The sequence below is a fragment of the Carcharhinus amblyrhynchos genome, chromosome 7, assembly GCF_965287045.1.
Source record: "Carcharhinus amblyrhynchos chromosome 7, sCarAmb.v2.hapA, whole genome shotgun sequence".
Taxonomy (NCBI): domain Eukaryota; kingdom Metazoa; phylum Chordata; class Chondrichthyes; order Carcharhiniformes; family Carcharhinidae; genus Carcharhinus; species Carcharhinus amblyrhynchos.
The window spans coordinates 102095490-102116937 of record NC_137330.1 but is presented as its reverse complement, the minus strand read 5'-3'; the positions used below and the strand labels follow the sequence as shown (position 1 = coordinate 102116937).

General features: G+C 41.5%; 1 protein-coding gene across 1 annotated transcript in view; it reads left to right on the top strand.

The window, feature by feature from the left end:
* The window catches only part of pdss2 (prenyl (decaprenyl) diphosphate synthase, subunit 2), a 198257-nt gene that overhangs the window by 70418 nt on the left and 106391 nt on the right, over window positions 1–21448 (top strand). The window contains exon 3 of the mRNA XM_080193379.1: window positions 15960–16094. Coding sequence (XP_080049505.1) covers window positions 15960–16094 — 135 coding nt within the window. The remainder of the gene's footprint in view (window positions 1–15959; window positions 16095–21448) is intronic.

Here is a 21448-nt window from a genome sequence, read left to right as displayed (position 1 = left end):
ACCCACCTTAATGCCAGACACTGTGATATGTACGAAAATAATTTTCATTCAGTCATTTTCTTTTATATTTAAACATGAGCAATGGCAAGAATTCAGATCGCAATTGTACTTGCCAGTTTAAGTAGGCAGATTTCCCTAAGCATCCTGATCCAGGGAAAATGAAACCTACCTTGAGGACAATCTTGTTTACATTTGTGTCAGTTGCTTACAGAGGCAAAGATCAGCTTTTGGAACAAATCCGATCTACGTTTGCCATTGTAACCAAGATTTTTGATGGAATTTAAAATGTATAGTCTTTTTGAAATCCAGCAATACTGATTCAATCTTGCCTCAGCTGCTTCAATGAAGCAATGAAATACACTGGGATTCTTTTGATAGTTCTCCTACTTGACACTATGTAAAATGTACAAATAAATTGGAAGTGTACAGTGAATCTGTGAAAGGTTGCAAGAAACTAGGGGGTGTACAGATCTAAAACCAATTTCACCATTACTGCATTGCTGATCTGCAGCAACATTGTAATCTATTGCAATTTCCTGTAATGTAACTTGCTCTTAATTTTTAAAGAAATGAATACTTTGATGGTTTAAAGCAATCATTTGATCAGCAGGCTGAGGGTTAGTGTGCCAGTGCGGCAGGCAGTACAGAAGGCAAATGGTGTGTTGACCTTCAGAGCAGGAGGATTTGAGTGTTGTTTTTATTCATTTGTGGGACATGGGCATTACTGGCTGGCCAGCGTTTATTGTGCATCCCTAGTTGCGCAATAGATGCTGCCCTTGGCGGGCAGTTGAGAGTCAAACACATTGCTGTGGCTCGAGTCACATGTAGGCCAGACCAGGTAAGGACAGCAGATTTTCTTCCCTAAAGGACATTAGTGAACCAAGTGGGTTTTTACGACAATCGACAATGGTTTCATGGCCATCAGTAGATTCTTAATTCCATATTTTATGTTTCAAATTCAAACTCCACTATCTACCATGGCGGGATTCAAACCGGATCCCCAGAACATTAGTTGAGTTTCTGGGTTACCAGTCTAGCAATAATACCACTATGCCATTGCCTCCCCTGAGTGTGGGAGTGGGGATGCTTTTGTACAGGGCATTGGTGGGGCCACGCCTGGATTGTTGTGTGTAGTTTTGGTGTCGTTTTCTGAGGAAGGATGTCCTTGGCCAAGGGGAAGTGCAGCAAGATGGCAGGTCTATCATATGAGGAGAGACTTAGTTGGAATTGTATTCATTGGAGTTTAGAAGAGTGAGAGAGGATCCCATAGAAACTTATAAAATTCTAACAGGGTTAGACAGGGTAGATTCAGAAAGAATATTCCCTAAGGTGGGGGAGTCCAGATCTAGGGGTCATAGTTTGAGGATAAGGGGTAAACCTTTCAGGACTGAGGTGAGGAGATATTCCTTCACCCAGAGGGTAGTGAATGTGTGGAATTCACTACCACAAAGTAGTTGAGGCCAAAATGTTGTGAGATTTCAAGAAGAAATTTGATGTAGCTCTTGAGGCTAAAGGGATCAAGGGTTATGGGGGGGAAAGGCAGGATAAGGATATTAAGTTTGATGATCAGCCGCAATCAAAATTCATTTTGGAGCAAACTAAAGGGCCAAATGGCCTGTTTCTACTTCTAGTTTCTATGTTTCTGTGGGCTGCAAGGAAATATTGTACTTGTCAAACTTTGTGGTTATACATACATTAGCGATAGTTGCATATATATCGGAAGTTATGTACTACAGGAACGTGAAAACTAAGTGCCTTGATGACTCTTGAGAATTAAATTGGTGTTAGCTGGATAAAGTGTTATAGTGTTGGTTTTGGAATGTTGACATTTTGAAGCATCTCCCAACCTAATTTGCCTTTTAGCAGAGTCTGCTGATTGTGTATTTGGTCCAGTGCATTCTCACCATGTCTCACCTAGTTCAGTTGGAGGAATATTGTATTTAAACATTTTTGGGCAGTTTGGTGACTGGAAACATTGACAGTTCAGCTGTAACATAGGCATGTTGGCTGCAGGGGCAGATCTGTGCTGTGGCAGACTGTACATCTGCTGGGCCATGATCCCCATTGTGCTTTTTAAAGATTCTTGTAAAAATGCAGTCCATGTAATTTACATAAAGGAACATGCTCAGGTATATTTTTCAAATATGAGAAATTAGAAGTGGTCACCAGAAGCTTGGTCAAAGAGATGGGTTGTGGATTTGTAAATGTGGATGGAGAATGGGGAGAGGCTAAGGCAAGCAGGTTCCAAGGACTAGGACTGAGATGGTTGGAGGTTCTGCTGACAGTGATTAGATGAGGGAAGGGTGAGATAGTGCACAAGTGGCCAGAGCCAAAGAAATAAAACAGTTGGGCAGGTCTCTGGAGCTGGAGGAGAATGCAGGGGGAACAGGCTGTGTGTAAGGCCAAAGATTTTGAATGAATGTGTCCCTGGCAGGGGAGCCAGTGATTGAATATTTATGTTGGGTGGGTAGAACATTTTGTGGGTGGGACATTTTGCAGCAAAGTTGTGGATTAGTTGGAGTCTCTGGGGAATGGAAGATGTAATACCTGGAGGAAAATCATTGCAGCACTCAACGCTGGAACACCTAGATAACAAGGTCACTTATGTCAGACACCAATTTATTGACTACAGCTCAGCCTTCAACACCATTGTTTCTAGAAACTCATCTCCAAACTCCGTGGTCTAGACCTTGGCTCCTCCCTCTGCAACTGGATCCTGAACTTCCTAACCCACAGGCCACAATCAGTAAGGATAGGCAACAACACATCCTCCACGATCATTCTCAACACTGGTGCCCACAAGGCTGTGTTCTCAGCTCCTGTTATACTCCTTATGCACAGAAGACTGTGTGCCCAAATACCCCTCCAACTCAGTTTTCAAGTTTGCTGATGACACTATGTAGTCAAAAATGACAAGACAGAGTATGGAAATGAGATTGGGAATCTGGTGAACTGGTGCAACGACAATAATCTCTCCCTCAATGTCAACAAAACGAAGGAGATTGTCATTGACTTCAGGAAGTGTAGTGGAGGACATGCCTCCATCAATGAGGATGAAGTAGAAATGGTTGAAAGTTTCAAGTTTTTAAGTGTTCCGATCACCAACAACCTGATCTGGTCCCCCATGCCGACACTGTAGTTAAGAAACCCACCAACACCTCTACTTTCTCAGAAGACTAATGAAATTTAGCATGTCTGCTACAGCTCTCACTAACTTTTACAGATACACTATAGAAAGCATTCTTTCTGCTTGTATCAGAACTTGGTATGGCTCATGCTTTGCCCAAGACTGCAAGAAACTACAAAAGGTCATGACTGTAACCCAATCCATCACGCAAACCAGCCTCCCATTCGTTGACTCTGTCTACACATCCCGCTGCCTCAGCAAAGCAGCCAGCATAATTAAAGACTCCACGCACCCTGCACATACTCTTTTCCACCACCTTCCGTACCAACCGACTCAAGAACAGCTTCTTCCCTGCTGCTGTCAGACTTTTGAATGGACTTACCTTGCATTAAGTTGATCTTTCTTTACACCCCTATCTATGACTGTAACACTACATTCTGCGCTCTCTCTTCTCTATGAACAGTATGCTTTGTATATGGCTGAAGAAACAATACTTTTTACTGTATACTAATGTGACAATAATAAATCAAATCATTAAAGAATTTGTGTCTGAACAAAAGGGATAAGTGGGTGTAAAAAGTTCAGTGACAGTGACTGAGGTACGTAGTATTCAGGAGGTGGAAGTGAGGTTTGAAGTTTACCTGATGATTGAACAGAATACTATGATTACCAATTGGAAAGAAATTTCACAACCCCAGATTGAAGTCCAACATGTTTATTTGGAATCACGAGCTTTCTGAGTGCTGCTCCTTCACCAGGTGAGTCCAACGCCAGTTCTCCACTCATGATTATGAATTGTCACTGTGAAGGAGAGGCTAGAGAAGAAATGATCCAGCAACAGAGCAAAGTATGTGGCTTGGATCAAGGCAGAGGCCATGCTGATGTTGGAGCTGGAGGAAGTTACGATGCATCCAAGATTGTGGACGATCTGACAGTGCAGAGGGAACAAAGGGGCTGGAAAAAGTGGAGGAAAGGTTGTACTACCTATCAATGCAAAAATGGGTGGTATGCTCAACTATAAATGCTGCTCAAAGATCGAGGAGCAATAATGCACCTGAACTGTCTGTCTCAATGTCATTTGGGTTTTCACTACATCGCTTTTAGTGTTGTGACGGGTACAGAAGCAATGAAAAATATTCAACTCAGCTTTAGGAGATGAACATGAAGTTAGATAACAAAGACGTATTTGAGCATCTTGGAGAAGAGAGAGAGAGACCATATGACTACATTGTTTGCCATTTTGACATACTCTCTGGTTTACAATTGGCACGGTACTGGAGAGATATTACTGCTTCAATCTCGTGCATTGGTTAAACTTCACCTTCTTCTTTCTCTCCTCCCGTCAGTCTCCTCTGCAAATAATTGAAAGAACTTTGGCACTCATTTTGATCAGTTATGCAGCTTTATGATCACATTTTTGTTGCGTGAATTCCCTTGCATATTAATCAAGATTAACAAACAAGACGGCTAATTTATTGAAAAGGATGGAGGAAGTTTAATTGGTACAGCATGGACTGAATGTTGAACACTTCTGGAGTTCCTTTGCACACTGTTAAATTGGAGGCGGCTTTCCGTTGGTAATTGATGACCCATAATCCAACCCTATCTGGGAGAAGTGAGAAGAGGCTGGGTCTGCCTAGAGAGAAGTCAGAGCAATCAGCTTGGCACCTGTTAAAGGGCAATATCCTGTGCTTTTTGTTCTTTTTGCTTCATTTTGATGTTTCTCTTCTGCCCCGCACACGCTAATAAATAAGGCACAAATTCAAACTAAAATCCAAGTAATGTTTAATATTTTGAGCACCAATGCAACAATTAAAAGAAAAAGCTTGTACTAAATGAACAGTACTCAAAATGAAAGTGGAAGCTTTAATCGCATGCAGATTCCTTCAGGCTCAATTGATGCTAGGTGCCTGTCTTTCTCCGGGAGGGCGCCTCTTTGAGGGCAAAGAGGTAAAATGTCATCTTCAGCAATGACGGTTAGCATGTACTTAATCCTTCCACCAACCCCTGTGCCTACCTCCCCAAAAACAGCTTTAGTACTGCAAACTGAAATTGTATGAAATATCCTTGTAACGATTTTCACACAGCGTAATTTGACTGCTTAATGCAATCTGAGTAATTGAGGTTACAGCATGGACTGCATAATTTTATTTATTTTTTTGAGTGTGTATTGCTGGTTAAACTGGCTTGGGCAACTTTTAGTAGAATGCTGCTGAGCGCATTAACATGTATCTTTTGGGTAAGATGAATCAGTGATATCAAAAAGAAGGCGCAGCTTGAACAGCTGGTGGAGACTTTCCAGCGCGTTACCTTATTAATATCAATGTGTGTTCTCGCACAGGCAAATCAAAAATAATCAAATAGTTAGGTCAAAAACAGGCTTCCTCCTCTCACAAAAAATTATAACGCAGAAGAATAAATCTTTCATGTTTAAAAATATTCTGTGTGCGAAAGATATAAGCATGAAATGTGGGTCCTTGGAGAAGGGATTGCTGCCAGAGGGAAAAATGACAGAATCATAAATTAAAATCTGCTGTCTAATGAGGTCAGCTGAATGTCCGCAGTGCCTAATGTTTTTAGCTTTAGGTGGTGGAAATGCACAAACTAGTGGGGCAGTGGATGTGATTCTCCTTTCTGCTATTTGGAATTGCATTCAGTAAAGTTTACATTTTATTTATTAGTGTCACAAATAGGCTTACATTAACATTGCAATGAAGTTACTGTGAAAAGCCCCTAGTTGCCACAGTCTGGTGCCTGTTCAGATACACTGAGGGGGAATTTAGCGTGGCCAATGCACCTAACCAGTGCATCTTTCGGACTGTGGGAGAAAACCAGAGCACCCAGAGGAAACCCACACAGACACGGGGAGAACGTGCACAGACAGTGACTCAGGTGGGAATCGAACCTGAGCCCCTGGCGCTGTGAGGCAGAATGCTAACCACTGTGCCACCCTCAAGTGAGTGAGTCAGCTGTACAAAGAACACTCTCTCCATCCAATTCCTGCTTTTGGAATTTCAAATTCTGTTTGAAAACAGTTTTAAATAAAAGTTATAGCATTTCTCTTCAGCATATTGTGAGTGATTCAATGAAGTTGGAATTTGGTTGCTTTAGGTGTTTTTGACAAATCCCAATGGTTTAGCTTAGAAACTGAAGTGGTTTGGTGCAATTCTATCATAATTGTCAGTCTCTTTGCCCACCGGAGTGTTATACCCAACAAAGTACTGCCAATATCTTGCATCAGTCAACAAGCCACTTCATTGCTTCTCGATGTACCAAGACCCCATTTAGGCTGCCAGAGGATCAACATGACAGACAATTTCTTAAACAAAATCTTGAATTGCTAAAATGTTTTGTCTATCAAAATGAATAATGGTAGTATTGGAACATGATATTTTCCTTTTTCTTAAACCCATTGTTAAGATCATATAATCAAATGTCTTTTGTCTTTTTATTCCACAGGTGTCGGTCCACCTTGTTGTCAAACGAGGGGCATGCACACGGTGGGTCGTGCGTGGGCTGCTCTTGGAGGTTCCGGGAGTGGCCTAGTACTTCGTGTCATTGTGTATGCTTAATCCTGGACCAGCAGACGGGCACTGCAACAGCTCAGTGACTATCACTGCTAGCAGTGCAGATACATGGATTTGGGTCTGTGTCTGTGGGAGTTTGCGCATTCTCCCTGTGATTGCGTGGATTTCCTCTGGGTGCTCCGGTTTCCTCCCACACCCCAAAGATGTGCTCTTAGGCTGATTGGTGTACCAAATTGACACTATTCTCCCCTGAATCTGGCTACATTAGGGGTTCCATTCACATACAGGGCATGGTAGGTGTAGGAAGATGCAGCAGCGTGGACTTGTTGGGCTGAAGGGCCTGTTTCCCGTGCTGGGTTGTTCTTTGTTTCTTTTGTTTCTATAATCCTGGGTCCAGAAACACTCCCTTTAATACTCGCACATAGGAAACATAAGATTTCATGGATCACTCAAAATTTGGTGGGTCTAAATGAACTGAATTTTATAAAGGGTGGAAGATGAGAGGCCAACCCAACAGTGCATTGGGTTTGTCAAGTGCAGAATGTGACCCAAGCATGGATGGGAGTCTCAGCAGCAGTTGAGCTGAAGTGAAGGTAGGCAATGTTATGGAGGGGGGCGTAGATGGCCTTAATGCTGGAGCAAATACATCCTCATTGTGAGGGGACTAATTCCCTTGCACTGAATTTTTTTTGTAAAGTAGATATAGATGGTCATGGTCCAGTTTTCAAAACGCTAGAAATAGCCGAGATTTTTAAAAATGGATAAATCTATGTCTGTGTCCCCTGAACAAAAGGCGCTAACTGGCAGTTCTGAAGAAACTTGTATCTTGTTGTCTCTAAAGAGATACAAATGACAGACACATTGTGGGCTGTGCATACCAAATTCAAAGACAATTATACAAAGGCCATCTGTATTTTAGGTTGCCCGGCAAGAATTTGTTAGTTTGCTAGGACAAAGGACCCTGCAAATTTCCTTTCAAGTGTTGATGTTTGGAACAATTAACCATCTTGAGGACCCAGACAAGTGGTACACATCCCCTGTCAAAGACATTATGGCGAGGTGAGAGTCATCTGACATAAGCCTTTAGCAGGTGGGACCAGATGTACTGCCTTGCTATTCTACAATCTCAGGTCAAGTAGATCAGAATGGTGGCAGATATAATTCCCTGAGGAACATTAGTGAACAATCATTTTAGTGATTTTTTTTTCCCTAAATTACCAAGTTACCACCACTGTCTAAAGGGCGGTTTGGGATAGGCTGCACATGCTGGCCTAACCCCATGAAAGAATAAAAAAAGTACAATTTTCTAACTTACCAGTGGATTTGAATTCAGGACTCAAAAATAAAAGGATAATAATAGCAGGAGATTTCAATATTCCCAATATTTATTGAGGTAGGCAAAGTGTGAACGCCCGAGAGGGAGCAGAAAGTGTATCAGGAGAACTTTTTGAGCCAGTACATAAAAAGTCTCACAAAAGAGGGGACGTACTTGACCTAATCTTAGAGAATTAAGCTAGACAGGGGAGAAGTTTCAGTGGGGAAGCATTTTGGTGATCACGACCATAATTCAATAAGATTGAAGTTAATTACGGAAAAGGACAAAGAAGGATCAGAACTAAGGTTTCTGAATTGGCAGGAAGACTGATTTTTAATAGGAATAAGATGGGATTTTGCTAAAGTGACTTGGGAGCAGCTACTAGTGGGCAAATCCTCAGCAGAGTCATTCAAAAAGGAAATAGAGAGAGTATGATGCCAACATATTCCCAGAAAGGCAAATGAGGAGACCAACAAATCCTGAGCACCCTGGATGTCAAGGGATAAGGCCAAAAAGGGAGGCTTATTGCAGATTCAGGGGGTTCAAAACAGTGGAGTTTAGAAAGTGCAGGGGGGTGTTTAAAAAAATAATTAAGAGAACTAAGAAGGGGCGTAAAAAACACTGGCAGACAAAATAAAGAAAAATCCCAAGGTGTTTTATCAGTACACTAAGGGCAAAAGGGTAACCACGGAAAGAGTAGGACCCATTAGGGACCAAAGTGGCTACCTGTGCGTGGAGCCAAAAGATGTAGGTGAGATATTTTGCATCTGTGTTCACTATGGAGAAGAACAATGTAGATTTAGAAAGCAGGAAGGGGGCGATGATATAGTTGAACAGATTAGCACATGAAACACCATAGCGTACAAGGCTATGGACCAAATGCTGAAAAATGGGATAAGGATAGATAGGTGCTCGAGGGCTGGCACAGACATGAGGGACCAAAGGGCTTCTTTCTGTGCTGTAAAACCCTATCGGTCTATGACCTCTGAATGTTTGGGAATTAAACGCCTAAATCTCTGCTCCTGTTTTAACTAACACCCCCATAAAATACTTGTTTTGTCATTTTTTTTGTACTTCTGTGTCCTGGTGCAAAGTATTTTAACTTTTAGTTAAAATATTTCCAACATCATTCTATGGTTTCTGTACAAATATAATGGAGGTGAGTTGGAGGGTTGGATAATTTCACAGCTTCATAGAGCCTGTTTCCTTGTAAAAAAAAAAGTTGTGATTTGTGCTGGATTCTGATAGCTGAAACTGTGTCAGGGCAGAGCTATATTTGATTCTGCAATTGGTTGTCATTTAAAAGCAGCAGTTCTTTTTTTAAAAGCAGCAGTTGTTTTTTCTAGATTTCTTTTTCATTGTGAGCCACCTGCCTAGATTTACAAACCTCTGGTACTACCGCCTGATCTGTTTGATTATGGCTGAACTCCATGTGAAAGTGCAGGAACACAGCTCTGTGTCAGAGGACTCAGTTCTCCTCTTTATATGCTACAGGATCATTACAAAAATTGAAAAATAGTGTAAATTGTGTAATAATTGTTGCTTTAAAACCTTTTCCTTTGAACCAGTTTATACACCAAATGTTTCTGCGCAATTTCTTTGCAATACGAAAAATATAAATGCTTAGTTAGTACTGAAGCAGGCATTTATGAAAAGACAAGCCAGGTTCAGCCCCTACAGCGGATGAGTAATTGCAACATACATCAAGTGGTCTGAGTTGGAGTAGGCGGTGTGATTCTCTTGTCTTTGTCCTTAATGATTCCCCTGATTCGTGTCTGCATTTTCCCAAGGGTTCCATATTATAATTTTGGTTATTAAATTTCCATAATATTGCTACTTAAACAGAATATGCTCTTGTATAATTCAGTGTGCTGTGGATATTTTAATAGTTTAATTTTACACTCTAGCTTTTATCCATGCATTTGTTAATGTTGTTTCATGATTCATCATTGAAGACTGGCAAGAAGATAATTGATATATCCCTGTTTTACAGATAAAACATGCTGTGCCCGTGCACTTGGAAATTCTCTCTTGCCCTTTGGGAATTAATTTATCATAGCTTTTCTTCAATATATTGTAGCCACTAACCCCAATGGCCCATAAATTATGGTATACAAAACATTATTTATAGATCCCTCATTAATAAAAAAAATCATAAAATAGTCCTTTCTATTAATGTGTGGTTCCTGAAGAGAATGATTCAATCTTCTTAGGAGGGAAAAAAAAATTAATTTAAAGTATTTTTTGGTTATAGTATTTTAAGTGAAGAAATATCACATTCCAAGTGTTTTATTATATATGAGGAAAATGTGAAAGGTTTTATGATATTTCAGTGATCAACAGAAGTGGCACTTGGGAGATATAGTGGGAGATATAGATATGTTGCTGTTTCTGTTATGAGGTATCCAAACTAAAACCAGACAGGCAAAGCTCATCCTGAATTCAGATGTGAGTTTGTAAGGGGGAAGTTCAACTATTTCAATAACCCATTGCTGGGGTTTTACTGGCTTCTGCCATAAGTGGATCTTGCATTCCCTACAATCTGAATGTGTTTATGGCTGAGCAGTTGCATGATTTCAGGAGTTGTAAGATAGAATCTTTGTTGCAGTTACTGCTCATTATAATCTCACCCATCCTACCACATACTGACCTGTCTTTACAGAGAGTGGATTGGTGAGTCCAGGCACAAAACCTGGTTCAGTTTGCATAAACAAGATAACAGAATGCAGCGTAATCGATGATGGATGGCTTTACATTGCTGGGACACTGGGACCTATTCTAGGGGCGATGGGATCTGTACAGATTGGATGGGCTACAACTGAACAGAGCCTTGGCCAAATTCCTTGTGGGATGATTTGCTATAATGCTATTGGAAAAGGTTTTAACTAATGTGACCAGGAGGTAACATTAAACAGAAAAAACAATGTGTACAGAATTAAATAAGACAGATAACACTAGAGTAGGAAATATAAAGTATTAGATGGGGGTCAGAATAAGAGAATATAATAAGATCTAAATTAGGACCACTGTAAATGGATGTGAATGGAGTGTAGTAAATCAGGTTGGTGATCTAATAGCCAAGTGGAAATATGATGATATAGTGATAATGGAGACCTGACTCAAAAGAATGGCAAGATTGAGTACTAAGTATTCCAGAATACAAGATGTTTTGAAAAGATGAGAGAGGAAAGAAAAGAAAGGAGCATAGATAGAGGTAAATTTGATCAAGGAGGAGCATTGCAGTGCTGGAGAGAGAGGACATTCAGCAGAGAGGATGAGCTGAATCCATTTGGTTAGAACAAAGAAATTAAGCCACCAACAATTGGGAAAAATAAAGAGGAACAAATTTACAAGGAAATCACAGAAATGCAGGAACTATAGAGCAGTTATAATGGGGAACTTCAATTATCTGAGTACAGTCTTAGGGTATTGCACTAAGTCCACGGAGGTGGAGGTCCCATCACCAAGTTACTTTATTTATACCATACATCTGTAGACAGCCAGCTCTCCAGTTCCTCCTTGCTGAATGCAGGCTGGGAGTCTGATACAGCTGCTTTAAATAGGGAGAATGAGGCTCCCTGATTTAACTATCATTTATGACTCATCAGATAGTTCATACTCTAACATGCCAACCTCATTAGCCTGGCTAATGAGAATTTTCATCAGTATGGTTCCAGTCCATTGAGTAAGGGGGTCCTGCTGGATGTGACTCTGGCAATGAAGAGTCAACCTGCAAACCAATCAGTATTCTCTTCCCCTGCAGTATGAATTGTTCTTCCATTTACGACCGCAGAGTGGCTGTGGACCCCTCCTGCACCCTATATCCACCCCCCCCCCCCCACCCCACCCCCGGCCCTGATATCCATCCAACCCCCCGCCCCCCCCCTTGCCAAGCAGTGAGCGATTGGTGCCCCCCCACCTCTACCAGAGATACCCTCCTCCATACCCCCCCACCACCACCCCCAACCAGACAGCAATCTGGCCTCACCTCCCTCGACACCCCACCACTGATTTGAGTCAGAGAGCCATTGGAAGCTCTGAACTCACTCTTCAGCAGCTGGAGCGCCTGATTCAGACTTTTATTTAGCGGCTCTGTTTCAGCACGATTCTGGATGGGTGAATGCAGTGGTAAAGGGGGAAATGCTAATAAAGTTGGGTGGGAGTTCATTAATTCAATCAGTTCATTCCATTGCGCCCGTTTTGGGTGCGAATTGAGTCACCGCCATTCCCGGGTTTCAGTAAAATGGCAATCTGCACGGGCGCAGGCGCGGATCGTGTTAATGGCCTCACACCGGACTTTACCAAGTTTTCGCAATGGTAAAATCAGGCCCATTGTGTCACCTTTTTGTTAAGCAATGAACAGGTGTTTTTTTAAAATTTGATGTCATGGATATCAAATTCTTCCATAACTTGCGGTTAAGGTATAAAGTTCTGAATAAAATTGATACACATGATGAAACTTTACAGAAAGTGAAATTAATTCAGCTCTTATATGGAAATTAAGTTGTAATTCCAGCCTCGGCTAAATATTTAATTCATTTTGTTCCGCAAGATTAAAGATGCTCGCTTCAAATAAAACACCATGGAGTTGCTAGAACTTGTGAAATTATATTTCAAAGCAGTTTAAAGCTGCAGATACTGGGAGGGAAAAATTAAGTTATGACAAACAACTCTGTCAAGTAATGGAAAATGTTTATTAGCAAACAAGGCCTCCAGTGATGCTAGCGTTTGCATACTCAGGATAAGAGACTAATCAGTTTCATAAACATGGCATTCCAGGACTAGGACACAGGATGAAAACAAAAACAAGTTACCATGACAAATACCAAGATACAAGATATTCTGACATATTATGTTAATGAAGGTTTCCTATGGGATAAGAAAGGGCAAAAAGCTAAGCTATGAGATCCTTCGTGGCAGACTGGTGCGGAAGGTGAAGTTGCATGAGATCAGAGGTGAGCCGGGAAGGTGGATACAAAACTGGCTCGATCAAAGAAGTCATGATGTGGGAATGCCGGCGTTGGACTGGCGTAAACACAGTAAAAAGTCTGACAACACCAGGTTTTAGTCCAACCGATTTATTTGATAATACTCACAAGCTTTCGAGGGGACTGCCTCTTCGTCAGGTGAATGGAGAGTTCTGGCCTCAGACAGAGCATATAAAGCACAGATAGTTTAGAGATTACTGATTAGAATGCGAATGGGTTCATGTCGCACTATCTGTAACCCCCGTGACTTGCCTGGGTTTGCAAAACCTCACTTACTGTACTGTCTGGAGACAATACACATCTCTGTAACCTGTGATCGGTGCTCCTTCCACTCACATTGTCAGCCACTTCAGGTCTTGAACAGCAGGTTAGGTGTAAGGATTCGCATTCTAATCAGTAATCTCTAAACTATCTGTGCTTTATATGCTCTGTCTGAGGCCAGAACTCTCCATTCACCTGACGAAGAGGCAGTCCCCTCGAAAGCTTGTGAGTATTATCAAATAAATCTGTTGGACTAAAACCTGGTGTTGTCAGACTTTTTACTCGATCAAAGAAGACAGAGGGTAGCAGTGGAAGGGTGCATTTCTGAATGGAGGGCTGTGACAAGTGGTGTTCCTCAGGGGTCAGTGCTGGGACCTTTGCTGTTTGTAATATATATAAATGATATGGAGGAAAATGTAACTGGATTGATTAGTAAGTTTGCAGATGACATAAAGGTTGCTGAATTTGCGGATAACGATGAGGACTATCAGACTATATAGCAGGATATAGATCAGTTGGAGACTTGGGCAGAAAGATGGCAGATGGTGTTTAATCCTGACAAATGTGAGGTAATACATTTTGGAAGGTCTAATGCAGATAGGAAATGTACAGTAAATGGCAGAACCCTTAGGAATATTGAGAGGCAAAGGGATCTGGGTGTACAGGTACACAGGTCACTGAAAGTGGCAATGCAGGTAGGGAAGGTAGTCAAGAAGGCATACGGCATGCTTGCTTTCATCGGCCAGCATATTGAGTTTAAAAATTGGCAAGTCATGTTGACGCTTTATAGAACCTTAGTGAGGCTGCACTTGGAATACGGTATTCAATTCTGGTCACCACACTACCAGAAGGATGTGGAGGCTTTGGAAAGGGTGCAGAAAAGATTTACCAGGATGTTACCTGGTATGGAGAGCATTAGCTATGAGGAGAGGTTGGAGAAACTTGGTTTGTTCTCACTGGAGCAACAGAGGTCGAAGGGAGACCTGATAGAAGTCTACAAGATTATGAGAGGCATGGACAGAGTGGATAGTCAGAAGCTATTTCCCAGGGTGGAAGAGTCAATTACGAGGGGGCACAGGTTTAAGGGGCAAGTTTTAAAATAGATGTACGAGGCAGATTTTTTACACAGAGTGGTAGGTGCCTGGAACTCATTGTCGGGGGAGGTAGTGGAAGTGGATAAAACCATAGAACATTACAGCACAGAAAGAGGCCTTTTGGCCCTTCTCGACTGTACTGAACCATTTTTCTGCTTATTCCCACTAACCTGCACCTGGACCATATTCCTCTACACCCCTCTCATCCATGTATCTGTCCAGGTTTTTCTTAAATGTCAAAAGTGAGCCTGCTTTCACCACTTCATCTGGCAGCTCATTCCACGCTCCCACCACTCTGTGTGAAGAACTGCCCACCCCCCCCTCCAATATTCTCTTTAAACTTTTCCCCCTTCACCCTTAAGCCATATCCTTTACTTTTTTTTCCCCTAGCCTCAGTGGAAAAAGCCTGCTTGCATTCACTCTGTCTATACCCATCATAATTTTATACACCTCTATCAAATCTCCCTTCTCTTCTATGCTCCAGGGAATAAAGTCCTAACCTATTCAACCTTTCTCTGTAACTCAGCTTCTCAAGTCCCGGCAACATCCTTGTAAACCTTCTCTGCACTGTTTCAACCTTATTAATATCCTTCCTGTGATTAGGTAATCAAAACTGCACACAGTACTCTAAATTCGGCCTCACCAATGTCTCATCTGGTAGTGACTTTTAAGGGGCGTCTTAGCAAGTACATGAATGAGATGGGAACAGCGGGATGCGGTCCCTGGAAGCGTAGGGGGTTTTAGTTAAGTCGGGCAGCATGGTTGGTGCCGAGTTCGAGGGCCAAAGGGGCTGTTCTTGTGCTGTAGTTTTCTTTGTTCTTTGATTGGTGGACTATGTATGCAAATAAGGAATTGGAAAATTGCTCGTTTCTCATTTGCTATAACTATAACTGCTAAGTATCTGTATGAATCGACAGAACACCATAGTGAAAGTCACTGTTCACCGTGTCTGTTCTTCTTGCTAGCAGGTAATAAAAGCTTGAAAAGATTTGAGTACTCACTGTGCATTATTTGGGTTAATCCCTCAGTACTCGCTTGCAGCTATCAAATAAACAGACTTCCATCAATCTAGCTCAATCTTTATAGCTAGGGTCAAATTTAAACAAATAAGTATCTTATCTGTAAATTTCTCCTCCACAGTATTTGCCTTCCTTGAGCGCTTGTTTATATAATGTTTGGATTCAGCGCTTTGTATTCAACACCTTCCCTCCCTACTTGCACACTGGCAGAACCTTTGCTGAGTTACTGCCTTGTAAAGTTGCTCCTTTCCCGCTCTGTGGCTTTTATGTTCTTTTTCAGATAGGCAGATATCCACAGAGAAATTCAGCTACCTGCACTGACTCCTGATGTAAATAAAACACGTAATGCAAAATTTAATTTGTCACTTCTTGGCAGTCCTTCAGTAACATTTCTCATAATTGTTGCACATGGATGCTAATATAACATCATGATTCCTAAAACAATAACGATACACTAACAACAGCAGATTTAATAAATGCACTTTTTTAAAGGGATACATAAAGGTCTGCAGAGTTTTGGTAGTTTGATGCCAAAACATTTTAGCTTTGTTGTCATAACAATGAAAAGCAAGAAGGTATGGAATTTATGTTTTTATTTGTCAGTTAATATTGTGTTTTGATTCAATAGGGGGTTTGTCTACGACAGCAGGAATAATCTTCAGCTGCGAGGTCTTGTCGTCTTATTGATGTCAAAAGCAGCTGGACCTAGCAAGACAGCTGATCCTCCCCTTGAAGGTGATCTGGTCAGTGGAATTTACCCCAGGTACGTTGTTCTCGTCGGAGGTTACTTTTTGACTTGATTTGATTTGGTTTTATTATTATCAAGTGAATTACAGTCAAAGCATACTGTACATGGAGAAGGAAATGAGAAAGTGCAGAAAGTAGTATTACAGTCATAGCTAGGGTGTAGAGGAGATTGAATTTGAACATCGTTAGAGAGTTTAAAAGAGAATGAAGTTTTAGAAGTATAGAATGAGAATAAAAGATAAAGGTAGAAGGTGTGCTGGGCACAGATTGCAAGAAATCGCCTTGCTCCGGCACCATCTCGAGAAAAAAAGTTTAAAATAAAATGTTAGTAGCAGGTCGTTTCAGTACAGTAAGAAGCTGGATGCAATTTTCATTTTGAGGAAGGTACTCCCTCTTCATAAACTATCCCCAACCACTCATAGTCTTCAGCTGTCCTCACAAATAAATTTGATGAGAGTGGTGTGCATGTGGAACTTGCTATCTTAGGGAGATGTTGAGATAAATAGCTTGGATATATGGAGTGGGGAGCTAGATACATTCATGAGGTAGCAAGTTTGATCTGTTTGTATAGTTAGATGAATAGGTGTGGGAGAAGGCTTATGTGAAGTACTGTTGGGCTAAATGGTCTTTTTTCTGTGCCCTGCATCAGCCAATCTGAGAGATTGATGCCACATTCTTAGCATTCCCAGTTCTTTGAAATTGACTGTGAGGAGGTAACTGAAAGTGAACTGGGTTGCCTGGCAAATGTTCTCTCCCAACCTTCTCTGTAGACAAGGGGGGCCTCCACTTTGCGCCCCCACAAGTGGCAGAATGGAAACTGACTTGTAACGTGGAGAGTAATGAGCATGAGCCAGCTTTCTACAAAAGAGTAAGTTATTGTTACTCCACACTGCTTTCTTTTGCAATAGATGAACTGAAATCATATTTGGAGTTTTAAAAATTATTTTCTTTTTGGATGACTAAAACTTTTCTTTCATCCCATTCTCACCATTGTTTGCACACATGCAGAATCAGAGTAGTGATTATGAATAGGAAACATGGGCAAGATTTTATCTCCAATTTCTATTGTAGAGGCATTCAGGCCAATTGTGCCAAGCTCTGTTATCCAAAATGAGGTATATTTAATATTAATTGGGGATTGTTTGCATCTTGCGTGGCTCAGTTCTTTGCTGGTGTTATAAGAACATAAGAAATAGGAGCAGGAGTAGGCCATCTAGCCCCTCGAGCCTGCCCCGCCATTCAATAAGATCGTGGCTGATCTGTCGTGGCTCAGTTCCACATTCCCACCCTCTCCCCATAACCCTTAATCCCCTCTCTTATCAAAAACCCATCAACCCGCGTCTTAAAAATATTTAGCGAGGTAGCCTCCACCACTTCAACGGGCAGAGAATTCCAGAGATTCACCACCCTTTGAGTGAAGAAGTTCTTCCTCAACTCCGTTCTAAACCGCCCCCCCCTTTATCTTGAGGCCGTGCCCCCTAGTCCTACTATCCTTTCTGAGCGGGAAGAGTCTCTCCACCTCTATCCTATCCATCCCATTCATCATCTTATACGTCTCAGAGATCTCCCCTCATTCTTCTAAACTCTAACGAGTACAAGCCTAGTTTATTCAGCCTCTCCTCATAGCTCAACCCCCTCAACTCCGGTATCAGCCTAGTAAACCTCCTCTGCACTCCCTCCAAGGCCAAAATATCCTTGCGTAAGTACGGCGCCCAAAACTGCACACAGTACTCCAGCTGCGGCCTTGCCAATGCCCTATACAGCTGCAGCAAGACCTCCCTACTTTTATATTCAATCCCCCTCACTATGAAGGCCAGCATCCCATTAGCCTTCCTGACCACCTGCTGCACCTGCAAGCTGGGTTTTTGTGACTCATGCACAAGGACCCCGAGGTCCCTCTGCGCCGTCGCCTGCTGCAGTTTTTCTCCACGTAAGTAATAATCCTTCCTACCATTATTCCTACCAAAGTGGACCACCTCACACTTGCCAACATTAAATTCCATTTGCCAGTTCCTGGCCCATTCGCCCAGCCTATCTAGATCCTTCTGTAGACTCTCCACACCCTCCGCGCAATTTGCTGTTCCACCAATCTTGGTGTCATCAGCAAATTTCAACACCATACACTCGGTTCCCTCCTCCAGATCATCTACATAAATGGTAAATAGCTGAGGCCCCAGCACCGACTCCTGGGGCACTCCACTAGTCACCATCCGCCAATCCGAATAGCACCCATTGACCCCCACTCTTTGCCTCCTATTTGACAACCAATCCTCTATCCACGCTAACACCCTACCCCCAACTCCATGTCCCCTGACCTTCTGCAATAACCTCTTGAGAGGTACCTTGTCAAACGCCTTCTGAAAATCCAGAAAGACCACATCCACCAGCTCTCCTCTATCCACCGCCCTAGACACATCCTCATAGAACTCCAGTAAATTTGTCAGACACGACTTCCCTTTAACGAAACCGTGCTGCGTCTGCTCTATCAAGCAATTCCCCTCAAGATGCCTTGCTATTTCCTCCTTGATGACGGATTCTAACGGTGTTATGACCGCACAGATGTTAATTACTAAGCAAGCCAAATTCCAGAGGGAAACTTGACTTATAAACCACAACCTTTTTTTGTATTTGGAACGTGAGAAGAGACCCACTGATCTCAGCAGCATAGAATTCCAATAACACTACTAAAAAAATTAAAAAAGCAAGAACAAAAGATAAACATAGAAAAGTACAATGACTCAGTTAAAATAGTTAAACAAGATATCCCCCAAAAATTCTATTTAGTTGGACCCTCTACGTAATACTCCCTGACAAACGCCTAACAATAGAAATCCTGCATTGTCAGCCAAGTCAAAACTGCTGTTGCTGTAATAAATGTAAATCTCACAAGCTTCTTGCACTCAATTCCACTCTGCTGTGGAAATCCAAGAAACTCAGAACAAGATTGCTGTCTGAAACCTGAGACTGTCCAGGATGTCTTCTCTACACAGTCAGCACAACCAGCTCAGCATCTGATTGGATTTATTATTGACACATGTATTAACATACAGTGAAAAGCATTGTTTCTTGTGCGCTATACTGACAAAGCAAACCATTCATCGAGAAGGAAACGAGTGTGCAGAATGTAGTGTGACAGTCATTGCTAGGGTGTAGAGAAACATCAATTTAATGCAAGGTAAGTCCATTCAAAAGTTTGGTAGCAGGGGAAAAACTGTTCTTGAGTTGGTTGGCGTGTGACCTCAGACTTTGTATCTTCCCAACGGAAGAAGGCGGAAGAGAGAATGTTCTTAGTTACGCTGGCTGCTTTGCCGAGGCAGTGGAAAGTGTAGAAAGAGTCAATGAATGCGTGGCTGGTTTGCCTGATGGATTGGGCTACGTTCATGAACTTTTGTAGTTCTTGATCAGAGCAGAAGCTATACCAAGCTGTGATACAACCAGAAAGAATGCTTTCTATGGTGCATCTGTAAAAGTTGGTGAGAGTTGTAGCTGGCATGCCAAATTTCCTTCATCTTCTGAGAAAGTAGAGGCGTTGGTGGGCTTTCTTAACTATAGTGTTGGCATGGCGGGTTGTTGACCATCGAGACAAACTTGAAGCTCTGGACCCTTTCTACTTTATCCACGTTGATGTAGACGGGGCATGTTCTCCTTAAATATATTTTTTTCCCTGTCATCTTCAATTCCACTACTCTTAGCACCTCTGAACTTAACTTTTCCAAAACATAAAAATCTTCCATGCTTTTCCTATTGCCTCCCCTTTTAGGTCAAATGAAATTAAATAACCTCTTGTCTACTTATGAAGCCTTTGCAATCAGTAAATGCCTTACTCCCCTTTGAAATTTAATAGCTGGAAAAACTCAAATCTCCTTTATCCTAATGCAAATGTCTAAACTCTATTTATTTTTGTAGCAACTTCATTGCAGCATTAATATAAGCCTACTTGTGACACTAATAAATAAACTTGAACTCTTTACTTATAAGTCCACTTGACCAAAAGCTTAATTACAAATGTATGCTTTTAACATCTCTACTCCTTTTATTTCTCAATTTTCCCAGACAAACTGTCTCCTTTAACATTTCCCCAACTTAATTAAATCAATTGTGTGTGCATGGACACACACGGCCTTCTTTACAAAATAACACAATATTGCCCCCCCAAATATATTTTTCTAAAGAATCCATTCTTACTGCTGAACAAAGCTCGATTTTACTAACAAAAAAAAATATTGAGTACACTTTAGGCTGAGATTTTCATTCCACGATTTTACTCATTAAGAAGAAGCCAGATAAGCACATGTGGGTGAAAGGAAAAGAAGACCACCTTGATAGGTGAAATGAAGTGAGGTGGCAGGAGGCTCATGTGCAGCAGAAACAATAGCATAAACCAGGTCTGACAAAGTGCCATCCAGACTCCAAACGATATTATTCTCTCTCCACACATGCTGTCAGACCTGCTGTGATTTTCCAGCATTTTCTGTTTTGTTTCAGATTCCAGCATCCTGGTAACTTGCTTTTATTTTTATTATGCTGGCACACACTAGTTTGGTCAAATGGCCTTTTTCTTTGCTGCAGTATTCTATATAATGTTCGCAGAGATGGTTAATGTATGGATGGACTAAATGGCACAAGGATAGACAAGAAGACTTATTAGATCCATTCTGCTTGAGAATTTGACAGTACAATAAACTCCTGCCATTCAGTACTTTTTCTTTGGAAAACTTGCTTATTTGCGCAGAAATCTTTGCACACTATTTGACCCAAATGTTCACTTATCTGTGATTTTAAAAACATAAAAGGTAGAAATCGGCTTTAGAAAATGCCGAAGGGAAGAAAAGCTGCCTAAGAGAAGTTTAAAAAAAGGAAGATATCCATGATGCATTTCCTGCACTAGAAAGTGCGCACTGCCAGTGCCTTTGTCTGCTTGTGCTTGTGTTTGTGTTAGGGTACCAGATCAGAAACCCCAAGGTATAAAATGAAGCCAGAGTAGACCCCAACAATTTCTGAATTTTGGCATTCATGTAAGTATGGGATAGAACAAGAACAAAGAGCAACCCAGCATGGGAAACAGGCCCTTCGGCCCAACGAGCCCGCGCCGCCGCATCACCCTACACCTATTCTACCCTGCGTGTCTACGAATGGAACCCCTAACTTAGCCAGATTCAGCTGCATTTCATTCCAGGTGTAATTCTACTGACAAACCAGAGATGTCTTATCAGAACAAATTTTATTTAACAACAAGGTTTAACTATAACAACTGAATTATCTCAACTTTCAACAATTGAACAATACTTAAACATGACAAGATACAATTTTTAACTGCTAACCTATCCCTATGAGTTCTAACCAAGCAAAATTTCTCTTATAAACTTAAAC